Genomic DNA, 16338 nt, shown 5'->3' with positions numbered 1-16338 from the left:
TAGACGTAGAGTTTATGAAACCACGAGAGAGTTTAACGCAGTTTTAAAATTACAGAGAATTTTGCACAATTTCGTAAAACCACAGATGAATTTTGTGCAATTTAGCCTTATTATTATTTTTTCTTATTTATTTTTAAAAGAAAATAATTTGTAAACTATCCCCTCAATAATTGTATCCTATATACTCTATATAATAAACTAAGTAACAATACAAAAACAAGTATATAATTAAGATATCACTTTCTACATGACGACTCCACCTATGCCTACATCAAATTAAATATATTATTATCAAAAGTATCTCAATTATTCTCATGTTTGTAGCATCCAAAGTTAGTATATATATATATATATATCTATCTTTGTACCTAAAATTCAATAATTTAGTTATAAGAAAAAAATAAAATAAAATAAAATATTATTGAATGGGTGCAGAAAACAAGCTGTTTTCTTATTTACAAGTTTCTTCTCACAACACCTCTGAAGATTGTTGGGTCATCATCAATGGCAAGGTACTTTTCTTTTATTTATTTTAAATAAATCAACATGTTTTCTTGAATTCTATTTTCGTGATTTAATTTCTTCAAGTATCAAAAAATAAAATAAAATATAGTTGAGTTCAGATCTAGGAAAAAATAATAAGCAAAGAGGTTTCTGTGGCTTTTCATTTCAGAAAACTTTCGATGTGTTCCTTTTTGGTATTTTGTAGATATATTTTAATTTTATTGTTAAACTTTATATAGGTGAAGTAGTCACTAAATGTAATATTCTATCTTTAAAAATAAATATATTTTTATTGAAAATTATTATAATTAAAGTGTTACAAAAAAACTAAAAGAATAGAGCTTTATCTTCAACTTATGTTTGAATGTTAATGTATTTATCAATTTTGTATTGATTTTTTTTTTTTTTTTTTTTTTTTTTTTTTTTTTTTGGTGTTATTACAGGGATATTTATGTATTGAATGATCCTACACTTTGATTTTTTATTTTTTTTATTTTGCTTTAATTAATAACTCATTATATATATATACTTCTATCTGTCTTTCGTTTGTCCCAAAACAAGGTTACAATTTTCTAATTTAGTAATTGTGTATTACATACCAAATATAATAAATATTCTTTCAACTAAGAGTACATTACACAAATGCAATTAATTTTATATTACACAATACTAACAGAGGAGTATTTTCATTTTTTTCACTACAACTCAGTGTAATACTAATATTCAAAAATCTACGTGAAAAAAAATAAACTGTAACCTTGCAACGAGACGGATAGAGTATATATATATATTGGAAGCAAATAAGACGAATGGAATCAAGTTAAGATGGTTCAAAATTCGGAGAAAATGAGTAATAATTGAGTATATATATAAATATATGTCAAAAATTGCAAATTTTCATTAGCAAGGAGGAGTTTGGAGCTTAGCATAAAAAATGAATTCAAAGGTGAATAGATATAAAATTGTTTTATTCTGCCAATGTATGAGTTACGTCAAAAATAATATTTTTATCCGTCAGCTTTTAAGGGTCACATTTACCTTTTACGTCATTATACCTCACGATAAAAGTATCTTTATATTTTTATAATTTTTGTACGAATGTTCTTATAAGACACCAATTGAAGTATTTTTGCAGTTTTTTCTTAATTTGTACTACGTTTTGATATAATAATAAATATTTAAAGATCAATTCTCAAAAAATAAATGTGATCCTTGAAGCCGGACATAGATAATAATATTTAGTTGGTTGGATCCATGCCCTTTTTATTTTTTTATTTTTATTTTTATCATAATTGTGTGTTTGATTATGCAGGTTTATAATGTAACAAATTACTTAAATGAGCATCCAGGAGGAGACGAGGTCATATTAGGACAAGCAGGTGTTTAACTTTTATAATTTTTAATAAAAATATATTATTTTATAAAAATTTTACACCAAATTACTTATTAAACTAAAATTCAAATTCAAAACAATAAATTAAATAAACATATTTAATTCAAATTTTTTACATACTCCCTCCGTCCCAATACCATTTTGTCAGTCCTTATAAAAAATAGTCTCATTTCCATAAATACTCGTATCAAAGTAAAAAAAATCTTTTATTCGTATTTTTTACCGACTATCAATATAATATAAATATTTTTTAAATTTCGTGTCCAACCCAAATAAAACCATAGTTTTGGGACAGAGAATATAATATTTCCAACTAAACTATATTTATAAAATTTGCATCAAATATTCTTCTCGCATACGACTGCGGTTAAAATTAAAATGCTTCATTTTCAAAATAATAATTATTCAATTAAGTTATTTTTCTCAAGTATCAGAATTAACGACTCGAACATTTTATCGTATAGGCAAAGATGCTAGTGAGGAGTTCGAAGATGTCGGCCATGGTAGTGCCGCAAGGCTAATGTTGGATGAATTCTACGTTGGCGAGGTCGATCCAACTACAAAAATGTCCGTAGACGACATTAGTGTTCGTCTAGATCCCATTAAAGATGGGAAGGAAAAGCTCGGATCGAAAAATAATAAACTTGTGTACATTTTGCTGGTCCTAGCAATCATAGGATTCGGTTTGGGGGTTCAATTGTTTGTATCGCCAACTTAAAAATATGGATGACATCGAAGAAGTTCGTAATAATCTCGCAAGAACTCGATGAGGAAGAAGAAAAAAAAATATTCGATATAATTTCATGAATTTGTATTTTATTTTTGTTGTAAACTCATATGCATCATTAGCGAAAATTCAATGTTGAATAATTTGTACCGTGACAATTTCTTTTTCGATGGAAAATATTGTGAAAATAATATTTTAATATAAAAATAAATATATTAAAAAAATAAAAAATAAAAAATAGTAAAAAAATACAAAAAAAATTAATTATTATTGAAGTAAACATAATATATAAACTATATACTATAAATTAAAAAATTAAAATTAAAATTTTTTTTATAATTTTGTCTAATAATTATTTAATTTTAAATTTTAATTTATATGAACATATTTGTCATTTAAAAAAAATAAAAAATGTAATAATCATCCAAAGCATCTCATAACAACAATTTTACCAACAACCCCTCACATAACAAAAATTTATGAATCAAACAATCCTTCAAAATAGACTTTTGTAGTAGAAGTATGTAAAAAAATTTACAATTTTGTATTTTATGTATAAAAAAGTAATATTTTTTAATGTGAAAAACAAAAATATAAAATAAATATTTTTAGCTAGACGGAGAATTTACTATAACAAACGATAACATGATTAGGGTGTTTCATATAATTTTTGGTCGTGTTCTTTTGTGAATTTTTGCACACGTTTTTACTATTGGGATTTTTTTTTTCCTAAAAATATCACATAAAACCATTATTTTTTTTATACTCCCTCTGTCTCACATTTACCTTTTGCACACTAGATGAAGTATTAATATTCAAATATCAATTTTTGCAATTTTTTTAAATTGATATTATATTTTGATATAATAATATTCAAATATCAATTTTTGCAATTTTTTTTTAAATTTGTAATGTATTTTGATATAATAACTAATATTCAAATATCCAACGGAGGTAATATTATACTTCAAATTTATTTATATCAAATCAAACAACTGTTTAAATTCAACTTTTTACAATTAAAAATCGAAACCCAAAAATTAAAACCCACAAACAAACACACCCTTTAATTTATTTTTTTTTTTGGCAAAATTTATTAAATCCAATTCAACAAATAACTGAAGCTATAGAAAGTAGAAGCTGTACATAACATTCGAACGCAAGTACGCAACAATAGAGCGAGCATTAAGGATACCATAAAACATTACAATGTAAGTACCAAGAAAAGCTGTAGTAACCACAACTGTTAAGCCCCGTCGCCATCGCTGCCGTCGCCGCTGCGGCGACGATCTAGGAAACGGAAACGGTTGGGCGGGAAGGTTGGGGAAGCAGTAGCATCTTCGAAATCCTGGGAGTCGCTGTCCACAGTATTGACAGACAATGATCCGATCTCATGTTCATCCTCAAACGCATCGTTCGACAAGTTGGAGCTCGAGAGAATCACCCCGCTGTCTGAATCATCATCCGAACGTCCGGCTCTGAGGCTCAGAATTATATTGCGGAAGACAGGCGCGGGGACAACCTCAAACCTGTGATCTTGAGTGTGCTGCTGGTTGAATCTGCCGGGCAGCTTCGAAGAACTGTTGTAGCAATTCTCGCAGAGGTCGAACCCTATTTTCTCGACACAATCTTTGCATCTGTGCCGCACCCCCACAATCGGACACATCTGCACAAAATTAAATCATCAAGACTTGAACAATAACTGAAATGAGATTTTTAACGTTCAAGAACATAAAATGGCGAGGAGACGTATTTTAGGAATAAGATATTACCCCACAGTAATCACAACCGACTCCAGGATGAAATTTCAGGCCAGGATCAGAGAATAAGGACGGGGTAATGTTCGTAGGCGCTGAAAAAGATGTAGCAGCCTGATCCGGTTTTCCTCTTGGACCTGGTGCCGACATTGTAACAGTCACAGATCAGAACCTTAAATTAATAACAATGAAATACTCTTTCCGTCCACAAACTAACGTCCTACTTTCCAATTTGAAATGTCAAACAACTATTATTCTCTTTCTATTTTTATACACGTAATTTACCTTTTTGCCCAAACTTTATTTACCCTTTTCTTTATCTATACACAAAATAAAAGACAAATTAGTCATTTCATAACAAAAACCTTAATTACCTAAAAATACGTGTAAATATCAAATAAAACATTAGAAAGATGCACAATTGAACGAGATCTGTTGAAGGAAAACAAAGTCCAAGTACAAAAGAAAAGAGTGGAAAATTTGCAAAATGGTAAAAACCTAGAATAGTTTTTCTATAAATGTTAAGGTTCGGATAGAGCAAAGGTTGCTATTTAGAATTTTTACCTTCTTCTCTATAGTGCCAACACAACGTTTAAACGATGATTTCAGTAATAAAGGATAAATGTCTAAGTGAAAAGGAAATCTGCAAAATGGTAAAAAACTACTACTATCATTTAATATTTTGCGGAAAGTTTTCCCATATCCTAAAAAATATAAGGATGAAATAGTGCAAAGGTTGCTATTTAGAATTTTTACCATCTTTTCCTAGGGTACCATTTCAAAAACGATGATTTCAGTTATAAAGGATATGTCTGAGTGAAAAGGCAAACAAAGTGAATCTAAAACAAAATCCTAGATGAGATGAAACGGGTGATCGTTACATATGTTCGGTAAGAATGAAGCTCACAAGATCACAGCACAGTCAGCAGGGACTGGTTTGTGTAAGGCAATGTGCTAAACTGCAGATGGAGCTGCGGCATTATTTTTATGTTAAATGTTCAGATCTTAGACATGTTAATTTTATAACATAGCTTCAGTAAAACTTGAATCGGGTTAGAAAAGGATTCATTAGATCAGCTAGTAGTCTCTACTGAAAGAAGCAAGACAGAGAAAGAGCAGCAAACCTTGAGAAGAATCGCCGTTCTGAAAGTTTGATAGTGATTGTTTTCTTGTAGAATATTCTTCAGGAAAGTACTTCTCCAAGAAGTGAGCTAGAACTAGGCACACATTCGGGAACCCATTTGGATGTGCACTTTGACATTTCGGGCATTTGCACACGCTGTCATGTGAGCTAATGCATACTTCACAAAAAACTGCAAGAGCAGATAAAGAAATGAAAATGGATACTAAACCACTTTGAATATACAGGGTATGTTCGAAATGACTTACCATGGCCACAGTTTAGTACTACAGGACGACATAATAGCTGCTTGCAAACAGCACACTGTAAGTGAGTCAAAAGGTCCGGTTTGCTATGCTCAATCACGCAATTTGCCTCTTGAGAACTTGATGTTGATGGGGTATTTGTGATATTGCCATTATTATGAGAAGTTCTTTTTGTAGAGTCTTGAACGAATGAATGATCCCCTCCACATGTGGCAGTAGATTTGTTGGAATCAGCTTCAAGCAGTTTAGAAGATTGTTGAGTGTCGAGTACTTCACTATACTGATAATCAGTTAATTTATCATCAAACTGTGGAGATGTGTGTCCATACGATTTTTCTTCCTCTGAAATTTACAAAAATAAATAAATAATATATACATATATAAGCATTTGATTAGTGAATAACATTTCAAGATACGAGCACACAATAAAAGTTCCAGTTATCATGGTTACTGCAGTATGTTTTGATATGTACTGAGTTTCTATGAAGCAAGAATGTATGTTTATTGGGAGAAAATAAGTACAGTGTGGATCCTAGAAGATCAAAACTCCAATTTCATTATTAGTATAACAGAACAAGATTCAAGAATTGATAGAGAACAAGAAGTAAATGGGCAAGGGCTGCAAGAAGACAATGAGCTGGTCTACAAGGAGGAGGACCCCGTCGTTTTCTGGTGTACCGCCGACCCCAACAAACTTAATTTAGGAGCTAAATCATCCTGAAGCCTTAATTGCTTTCTTTATTACCCTTAGAGAGATTTAGGGCTTTAAATAAGTCTAAGGAATCAATAAGCATCGATGAGGAGATAATTAGGGGATTGAGATAAGAATTGAGCCATAGGCCGGAATAAAGTAGTAATTTCAGATTTCTTAAAAAATTAATCTACCAAGAATTGAGTGACAAGAGCATGACGCAATAAGCATCAATGCATAGTGCAAATAAGAAATTAGAACAGCTTAAATTACAAGCAAATTTTAAGCACCAAATGTAATTACATGATGGGTAATATCATGATTATTATACATAAAAAGATCCAACAATCACATGATAGCAAAGTCAAATAACCTTCGTCCCATGGCAACTTCATGGATTTGAAGCCATAACAGTTGGTCACAGTACTTAGTAAGAGAGAGTACACAGGCTACAATAGCTCTTCTGCTAGGAAATGAAATAAGTCATCATTTACAATTAATTCTCACATTTTGTCGATATTTCACAACATAACAAACAATCACATGACAAAACTTCATCAAGCTACTCGACACATGTCATATACTTCATCACCTAAGGACATTAAAATTTCAAAAAAAAAAAAAAAAAAAAAAAAAAAAGAAAGAAAGAAAAATCAGAAAAAAGCATTCCTTCTAAACCGGGAGCACAGGTCTGCTAATAGTGGCATGCAAAAAAGCACCAAACAAAAGAAAAATCTAATTTAATATTATGCAAAAAAATATACAAAAGAACTAAGATCCTTCAACTACAGAATGTGAGAAATGTAAATGAAGTTTGAGCATAAAATATGCTCTCGATTGCATGATCCAGATTCGATGGGCAGAGGCAATTAAATGATTTAGAATCTCTATTTCACTGTTGTCTATTTAAATAGTTCGATTACGTCCATGTTATACTCTTTGCAACAAATTTTTGTTAAAATCTTGTCCCTTTTATTGCCCCAGACTTGTGTTCGTAAGCTCTCATTAATTAACATCATTATTTTATATCAGTGTTTCCTTCTGTGAGGATATTTCACATCAACAAAGCTATACCCTAATCCACCAGGACTCATCAGAGACTTGCCTCTTTTACACAAGTAGTACAGCCTCCACCTTACTTCAATTTTCAAAACTTCTGCCAGTTTTCAGCCTGTCATCTAAATTTATTCACCATGGATGCAACAAAACTAGTGATCAACAAATTTCGCTTTGCAAACAAACAAATCCAACACAACAGAAGAATTTGATATTAAGATTTAGTACAATATTAGAATTCAAGTGATAACATACCTGAAACTTGATTCTCTCTACTTTTGTAGGATGATGGATATAACATCAAAAGCAAGAAATGCAACAAATCACAGATTCTAGGAAAATGGTTGTATGGCTGGCGACACACAGGACAATAAGACACCTGTGTCGTGTCCATGGCTTTAAATACACACCAAAAGCATGAGATGTGGCCACAAGCTACAAACATCGCACAAAATGGATCAAATTAAAAAATTTCAGCAGAAAACCTCGCAGTTAAACATAATTCCGTATCATTACCCAACACCACAGGCTTGTACAAGATATCCCTGCAAAATGCAACGATAAAAGGAAGATTTAATTATCAAAACAAAAGGAAACATCAATGAAAAGCAATAGCATACCAATAGAACTTCCAATTGCCATCGATTCTATCGATACAGAAACTCAATTAACAAAAAATTCATTAATTCTATCGAAGATTCACAAAGATTCCTAAACCTCGACCCCAAATTGAAACTCCACTGCATTCATATCAACAGTGGGAAAATGAAAACACACTTACAGGCACACACAGCACTGAAATTCCTCCGGGAACTCATCATCATCTTCCATTTGACAGCAATCTTTCCGTGCTTGATTATCCATGATCAAAACCCTAATGAATGTGAAGTTGTGCACCGTTTACCAGTCAATGAATTCAGTAAAGATTTAGTTTTTACGCGTAGTTATCACGTCAGTTGGCCTATTTTCGGACCACTTTATAATGATATATAATGGGCCGAAAGGCCCGCTATTCTTGTTCTAAAGTACTTTCTCGGTCCGGTTGTCCCAAAAAATTAGAGAAATATAATTAGTAAATAATTAAAAATATATTAGAATAAATAATTATTGTATAATAAAAATAATTATAAATTAATATTAAAATAACTAATTAATATAATTAAAATTAAAATAATTATATATTAAATTTTTTAAAATAAAATTAAAATGTATAATTTTTTTTAAAAAAAAAATGACAAAATATATGGGACGGACGGAAAAAAAATGTGTATATGAGAAGTGGAACGGAGGGAATATTATTTTATAGTGAAATTTATAAACGAAATAATTATTGTACATGATACTTTATAGTCTCTCCGGCCATCAAATGTATTTTTTTTTACCATAAAATTTAAAATATTATTTTTTTCTAAAATAAAATATATTCATATGAATTGGATACGAATGTTAATAAATATAATAGAATATTCATTAATTGTGATATAAAGCAAAAGTATTTTAAAAAATATATCAATGAATTAATATGATGAAAAAAAAAGTTAGACATACTAATAGTACAATATTGAAGGATATAAATAAAAAAATGTACAAAAGTTATTTTTATTAATGAAAAATACATATTTTTGTGGGAAAGAAAAAAATAAACAAACAAACAAACATATACCGAGGGGATAAACGAAGTAGTATTTTATAAGGAATAGTATTGATAGAAATACAAAGAGACTTTTTATTCCTGAATATATTTTTTTTTTCAATGGAAATTTATAATTAAAAGTGTTAAAATTATTAAATTTCAAATATCTCAAATTAGATTAGTCTTGTTAAATTTAATTAAATCATGTGATATGCTAAATTAAAAATAAATAAATAAATAACAAACAAACAAACGAAGTTGAAAGACTGATTGCTTTATTTGAAATTCTATGAATTTTTATTTGGTATAATATTTTATTTGTTATTAATAATCTAAGTAAAAAATTAGAATCTGAAATTCATGAGTATTAATATGGCAATAAAACAAATATAAGATATTTTATTATTTTTTAAAATTATTTTTGCATGTTACAAAAAGATTTCTTTTTAATATGAATATCGAATATTATGTGGTTTATGTGAAGTAGTGCCTATGTGAAATGTCTCAATTACTCCACTATCCCCACTACTTTACTTCATTACTAAATATTAATTGACCTATGTCCACTACTCTCCGCAACTGTTGGTTACTTCTTTGATAGAATGAAGTAATTGAGACATGAACTTTAGACTTTTTTGGTCCCCTAAGAATCACTATATAAAGTCTTCTACACCATCTAAAAAATATAGTGCAAGTGCTTAGAAAAATCAAGAAAGATTGCTTTCGAGTTTGACACCAATTGCCGAAGGTATGTTATCGGGATTCATTTTAGTTTCGATTCTTGATTCTATTCCGCATTGAATCGATTATTTTGCTCACATTTCCAACTAAACATCGTATTTTTAGAAGAATATATATATATATGTGTGTGTTACTTCCTAATTTTCACGCCCAATGAAAAGCAGCGGCCCAACTCATGAAGAAGCTTAGTCCAGCCAGGAAACCCACCACAAATGAGAGTTGGATTACTCAACGCCCACTCCGGATGAAGACAAATCTAATTTGGATAAGAAAATATTGAAAGGAGTTGGGAAGTTGAGAAAGAAGCGGGATTGAATAATAAGAAGAATGAGAAGTTGATTCCTAAAATCACAGAGGAGTGGAGAGAATTGAAAAATAAAATAAATTCATAAGTATTTAAAGGGGGCAAAGGATTTAGAGAGAAGATATCTGTATCAACAAGTGCAACAATAATTCATTATTTTTCTTGCTCCAACATTTATTTTTTTCTTTTTTTTCTTTTTGCTCTAGCATAATTCATCCTAGTTTGTCTAATTAATCATTTTCCTTTCTTTTGTTACTAAATTCTTGGTGCGCTCAAGTATTCAATTCATTTCAATTTCTCCCACTAATATTTCTACGGTTTTTCTTCTCTTTTACGGTCCAACACCATAATTCATACATATTTGTTTTTCACGCGAGACTTAGCCTAGATACTTTCTTGAGTAGGCCGGGGAACCAGATTATTTTCGATTTCGACTGGCCTAAATCCTTTGGGCCGTCGTCAACGAATTTCAGCGATAACAGATTGGCACACCCAGTGGGACTCTAGCGAGTCTCGCATTTTTTATGCAACTGAGGAGTCTCAAATTACCATCTCCGAAGAAAGTTACGATGTCAAAGGAAAAGGAAATCGTCTGTAAAACTTTAGCCACACGCATCTCCGGAGAGTTCACACGTGATGAATCGTCCGAAGATTAGGGAGGCGTGGATAGGATGATTATGATCCCCTACGAGCGTTCTGCAAGATCAGATTTTTGGGGAAATTTGATCTGCCCTCCATGACTCAGCGTTGACTTTCTCTCGGTACTTTTCCGAAATTTTCAAGCCCACCATCCGAAATGAAATTACGTGAGCAAGAGAGGAGAAGCTGCGCAAGGTAAAAACACCAATGACCAGCCCGGGAGATGATGAAAATTCTCCTCCAACAAAGGCAGCACAAGGGGCACGTCTGAACATTCCCCAACGGCACTCTAGTATGGTAATGTAACCATACTGAGCAAAAGAAACGAAAGCAATAACCCCCCCACCCCGGATGAGACAGTGGCTGAAGGACCTTGGCGGTCCTCGGGCAGGCCGCCGCCATATCATGGACGTTCAGGGGCAGTGGGTACGCACCATCAGCGTCCCAATGGCACAACAATCCCTTGTTTGGTGGCGTAAGCGTGCCAACATCACCTACGGAGGTGAACGGTCAAGGAAACATTCCTGTCAGAGGAGGAGCTATTCATCCTTAGGGGGCATGGCCGACCATGGTTTCAACACCTTTGGTCGCCCATCAACTTCGGGGATCACTTGGGGGGCATTTGCACCACCTTTGAGTATACTTTGGGGGCAGCCCCACCTCTTTCGGGACCCTGCAGATCAGCCCTTTCGGCTGTCGCAGTGGCGTTGGGATCAAATGTACCGACTTCATCAGCGCAGCCTCCACATGGGGGGCAAGTAACATACCATGAGATAAATTCTCCTGAGGCCTCCGGGCAGCTCTAGGATTACGGATGTCTAAATCAAGGAATTTCGGTACCATTCGGAAATTTTCCGGCTTCGACGGCGCCACAGATGACTTGAGGGGCATCCGCCCCACCTTCGAATTTGTGGGAGACAACTTCTGCTCCTCTAGGTCCATGGGGCTCAGCTCCATCGGCTGTAGCAGTTGTTTGGGGCTCATTTACACTAGCTCCGGCCGTGCCGCCTCCACATAAGAGGCAGACAGCATACCTAGAAGCTTCCCCAACTGGACCAGCCGCACAACAGGGGTACAAACCTCCATAACAGGGTCTCCTGGTCCAGTTTGGAAACTTTGTTCCTCCGTCGGCAGCACCTCCGTACATACCAGTTGAGGGGAATCGAGTACCTCCAACTCCGGGTGCACTTCCGGCTCCAAACACTGCCCAGAGGACATTCTCGCCACCTCCGAAAGCACCACCAGCTCAACGGATGACTCGAGAGGCACCTCTGGCAATACAACCAGCGCCAACGGCGCCAAAGATGACCTGAGAGGCGCATCCAATGGCACTACCAGCTCTAGACATTGCCCGGAGGACAGCCCCATCACCTCCAAGAGTATTTCAAGCTCCAGATACTGCCCGGAGAACAGCCCGCCACCTTTGGTAGCACTTCCCGCTTCGGACATTACCCAAATAACAGTCTTGCTACCTCAAGATTCACTTCCAGCTCCGGACATTACCCGGATGACTGCTCTGCCACCTCCGGAAGTGCATCCATCTCTGAAAATTACCCAAAAGGCAGCCTCGGCGAGGCCACCACCACCGAGGGTGGCAAGGGATATAGATCCGCCACCTCGGCTACCTCTGCAAGCATCATCAGCACTGGGAGGGACATGGAAATACTCGTCGGCTCTGAGAGGGTCAACTCTGTCAAATCCAAATAGAATAGCTCAACATCCGAGCAGACCAGCACCCGTGCAGCCTGGAGGACACGCAAAAATATCTTCACCGTCTCAGCCGATTATCGATCCGTAGGCGATTGCAGAGGTAATCCGAAGAGTATACGGTGACCCTGTTCGGCTGCCCGCAAGACCGTACTATCAACGGCCATTCTCATATCAGATCACCATCAACCATTCTCTCCCCCGAAATGCTCAGACCCCGGAGTTCATGCTTTTTTCGGTGGAGGACTCGTGCTTAACGATTGAGCATGTTGATCGGTTTACGGGGTAGTGCAGAGAGGACTTCAGGGAAAAAGAGTGGTACAAGATCCAACTATTTTTGTTACATCGGACCGGCCTTCACATGCATAATAAGTCGGTAGAAAGTTTTTTTGGAAAGGTTTCGCAGGGCCGAAGGTTGATGTCAGGTGCACATACCCGAAAACCAAGTCGTTGACATGGAGGTTGACAATATGATGCATCAACTTCGTGAGAAACTGGCCCTTCAAATAGTATAACGTTTTCCGACAGCTTTTCGCAAAGGCGGTCAAGGCGGAACAACTTCTCCGGGCAGTCAGTGGCAAAGATCATTCACCGTATCCGAAGGAAAGCAATTTTGATGTCGATGAAGGATCTGATCGAACCCCTATGACCATCCAGCCATCTCATGCATCGGAGTACGCTCAATAAAACCTCGCGCATCAGTAGCAAAGGCCGACAGAAACCGAAGGAACTATAGCGACATATTTGCAAAAATCCATTTTTAGAAAAATAGAAAGACATGTAGGGTGGCCTCTGTGGACCGAGTGATGATAACCTTTCATCCTACACGGCATTACGAGTAGCCCTAAAGAGATGAGAGTCGGACATGCGATCAGAGGAAGAAGAAAACGAGAGCATAAAGACGGAGGAAACAACATCGGCGTCAGACAACTAATTCCGGTTAAAAGAAGATGAGGAAGCAAGGAAGTGAGCTCCGATCAGGCCATACACGGATGGATCAAAATAAAAATTATATCGGACAAGAGTGGTTTGCGATGTCCACGCTGAATCAGACAAGAGTGGAGGCCAAAACGAGTGATTTTGAACAACAAGGCTGTCTCGGATGAACAACCTCCTTCGAGGATCCAAAAGCACCAGATATAAAGGACGAACATATGATTAGGTCTCTCGAAGATTATGGAATTTCAGAGGCTAGTCTCGACATCATAGCCAACGACCGAGACTTGAAACTAGTCCTATAGTACGAAAATGACTTCAAGGTCGAGGCGATTGTTTTTTTACCAAGAAAATCGAGAAGCTTTAATCCCAACCGCCGTACTCCCCAACAAATTTGACTCTGAGATGACACGAACCAACTCCCTATTGCTGCCGGATGAGGTCATATGAAGCTCGGACCAAGGTACCATCAAAAATATTGGGCTTCAGAGTTTGACAAAGTCTTTGCCCAAAGTTTTACGCCCGATGAAGAGTGGCGGCCTAGCCCGCGAAGAAGCCTAGTCCAGCCTGAAGGCCCACCAAAAATGAGAGTTGGACTACTCCAAGCCCATTCTGGATGAAGACAAATCTAATTTGGATAAGGAAACGTTTGAGAGAGTTGGAAAGTTGATAAATAAGTGGGATTGAATAGTGGGATAAATGAGAAGTTGGTTCCTAAAATCACGGAGGAGTTGAAAGAATTGAACAATAAAATAAATCCACAAGTATTTAAAGAGGGCAAAAGATTTAGAGAAAGAAGACATCCGATCAGCAAGTGCAACAATAATTCATCTTTTTTTTTATATATTTTTTGCTCATGCCTAATTCAACATTCCTTATTTTCCTTTGTGTTTTTAGCATTTTTTCTTTGTTTTGTTACTCATGCACAATTTATTATTTTCATTATAAGTTTGATTTTTACTTTCTTTTTTTTTTTTTAGCATTTTTCCTTTGTTTTGTTACTCATGCACAATTTATTATTTTCATTATCAAGTTTGATTCTTCATTTCTTGTTAGTTTCTTACTTTTAAATTTCAAAATCCAAGTTTGTCTAATTAATTATTTTCCTTTATTTTGTTTCTAAATTTTTGTTGCGTTCAAGTATTCAATTCATTTCAATTTCTCTCATTAATATTTTTACGGTTTTTCTTCTTCTTTGCGATCCAGCACTATAATTTATACATATTTGGCGTCGATTTATTTTTCACGCGAGACTTAGCCCGGATACTTTTTTTAGTAAGCCGGGAAACCTAATTATTGTCGATTTCGACAAACCTAAATCATTTGGGCCGTCATCTACGAATTTCAGCGATAACAATATGACAGTGATCAAAATAAAGAGTACAATCATAAAAAGAAATTTTTAAAATAAATTATTTTTTCGTTGTAGTAAACATGACAATTACTTTATTAAATTATAGATTTATGCAATTGAAAATATTTATTAATATATTTGGTTTTTTTGTTTAATTCACAAAAATTATTATTTTTAGATAATAAAGAGTCAAGAGAATTTTGTATTATTTTTCAATTATTTTTTCTCATAATAATATTTCTTATATTGACATAGAGGAAATGACTATTGAATTAAAAGGTTTACAAATGATTTTAAATGATAAGTTAATGTCAGCTATTGAAATTCTTGAACATAGTTATTAAAGTGTTTCTAAAAGTTATCATATTTTATTAACTGTATCAGTAATAACATAAGTCGAAAGAAGTTTTTCAAAATTAAAATTATTGAAAACTTATTTAAAATCATGTATGCCACAAAAAAGATTAAATGGTTTAACTATTTTGTGTATTGAAAAGAAATGTTAAAAATAATAGTAATAATAATAATAATAATAGACCAAATAATTTTATTTAATTATATAGTATATTTTTGTTTAATTTTGTTTAATAAAAAATTTTGTTGTTTGGTTTGTATACTCGTTTCGGATGAATTGTATGAATGTCATTGAATTTTTAAACTAAAAATTGATTTATTTTTTTTTTTTAAGGCTTGGGGGTTTTAGGGCCTAAAATAGCTTTAAATTGTCAAAAAAAAAAAATTACTGGTTGGTTCGTTTGGTCGTTTTAGATAAATCGCGCAAGATCTCTTCAATTCAAATTCTAAAAGTGAGTTTTTTTTTTTTTTTGTGTGTTTAGGGTTTTTAGGGCCCTAAACGATCCCAGATTAACAAAACAAAATTGTTGGTTGGTTTGTTTGATCGTTTCGGACGAAATGTTCAAATTTTCTCCAATTTCAAGTCTAAAAATGATTTTACATTTTTTAGTGTTTATAATCTTTAAGGTCCTAAACGATTTCAGATGGACTAAACAATATCACCGATTGGTTTGTTTGGTCGTTTCGATTAACTATGCTGAGTTTTTGTGTAGTTTTGAATCTGGAAATTGACATATTTTTTTTTTAACATTTAGGATATTTAGAGCCCTAAATGACTTGACAAAATAATATTGTTAGTTGCTTAATTTGGTCGTTTTAAATTGTATCTCTCGTGAACTTGACGCACGACCAAATGACAAAAATCACGAAAAATTGACACATATGAAATATGTTTTGGTAGTGTAACAATTAAAAAGCAAGAGTACATAATATTTATTACGAAACCCCCTTATAATATTTATTGACAATATTTATTAAAAATAATAAATATATACTTTATAGATCGACCGAAAAAATGAAAAAATATACTATTTCCTTCTCATATTTATATATTTATTTGTTTCTTTGCAAGGAATTTTAGAAATATTAGTATTATATTGGGATAAAATATAAATAAAGGTAAAAAAAACTAAATTAACCCTATTAGTATTGTATG

General features: G+C 33.6%; 2 protein-coding genes across 3 annotated transcripts; one reads left to right on the top strand and one right to left on the bottom strand.

Annotated features, from left to right (window-relative positions):
- The first annotated feature begins 340 nt into the window (after positions 1–340).
- LOC127242690 (cytochrome b5-like) lies at positions 341–2752 on the top strand. Its single transcript, XM_051262340.1, has 3 exons — positions 341–512; positions 1817–1883; positions 2362–2752. Exons 1-3 carry the CDS (start codon positions 426–428, stop codon positions 2613–2615), a joined length of 408 nt encoding a protein of 135 aa, XP_051118297.1. The 5' UTR covers positions 341–425; the 3' UTR covers positions 2616–2752.
- Positions 2753–3664: 912 nt separating this feature from the next.
- LOC127242692 (E3 ubiquitin-protein ligase PRT1-like) lies at positions 3665–8449 on the bottom strand. 2 transcript variants are annotated; one of them, XM_051262343.1, is made up of 7 exons: positions 8296–8449; positions 8031–8059; positions 7770–7949; positions 5771–6109; positions 5506–5694; positions 4397–4518; positions 3665–4290 (listed from the first exon to the last, which is right to left on the bottom strand). In XM_051262343.1, the coding sequence occupies exons 1-7, from the start codon at positions 8376–8378 to the stop codon at positions 3871–3873; spliced, it is 1362 nt and encodes a 453-aa protein (XP_051118300.1). In that variant the 5' UTR covers positions 8379–8449; the 3' UTR covers positions 3665–3870. The 2 variants fall into 2 exon arrangements, with proteins under 2 accessions (XP_051118300.1, XP_051118301.1); XM_051262344.1 differs by lacking the exons at positions 8031–8059; positions 8296–8449 and adding an exon at positions 6832–6921 and having other exon boundaries at positions 7770–7918.
- Positions 8450–16338: the final 7889 nt, after the last annotated feature.

Source organism: Andrographis paniculata, unplaced genomic scaffold (assembly GCF_009805555.1).
Source record: "Andrographis paniculata isolate CXL003 unplaced genomic scaffold, ASM980555v1 Contig87END, whole genome shotgun sequence".
Classification (NCBI taxonomy): Eukaryota; Viridiplantae; Streptophyta; class Magnoliopsida; order Lamiales; family Acanthaceae; genus Andrographis; species Andrographis paniculata.
The sequence above is the reverse complement of the archived record's forward strand: the minus strand, read 5'-3'. Positions and strand labels throughout refer to the sequence as shown.

Coding starts and splice junctions, on each gene's coding strand:
- LOC127242692 (XM_051262343.1), bottom strand. CDS start 8,378: ATGGATAATCAAGCACGGAAAGATTGCTGTCAAATGGAAGATGATGAT. Junction 7,950..8,030: donor GTACAAGCCTGTGGTGTTGG/GTAATGATACGG, acceptor CGATGTTTGTAG/CTTGTGGCCACATCTCATGC. Junction 6,110..7,769: donor TAGAGAGAATCAAGTTTCAG/GTATGTTATCAC, acceptor TGTAAATTTCAG/AGGAAGAAAAATCGTATGGA.
- LOC127242690 (XM_051262340.1), top strand. CDS start 426: ATGGGTGCAGAAAACAAGCTGTTTTCTTATTTACAAGTTTCTTCTCAC. Junction 513..1,816: donor GGGTCATCATCAATGGCAAG/GTACTTTTCTTT, acceptor TTGATTATGCAG/GTTTATAATGTAACAAATTA. Junction 1,884..2,361: donor GGTCATATTAGGACAAGCAG/GTGTTTAACTTT, acceptor TTTATCGTATAG/GCAAAGATGCTAGTGAGGAG.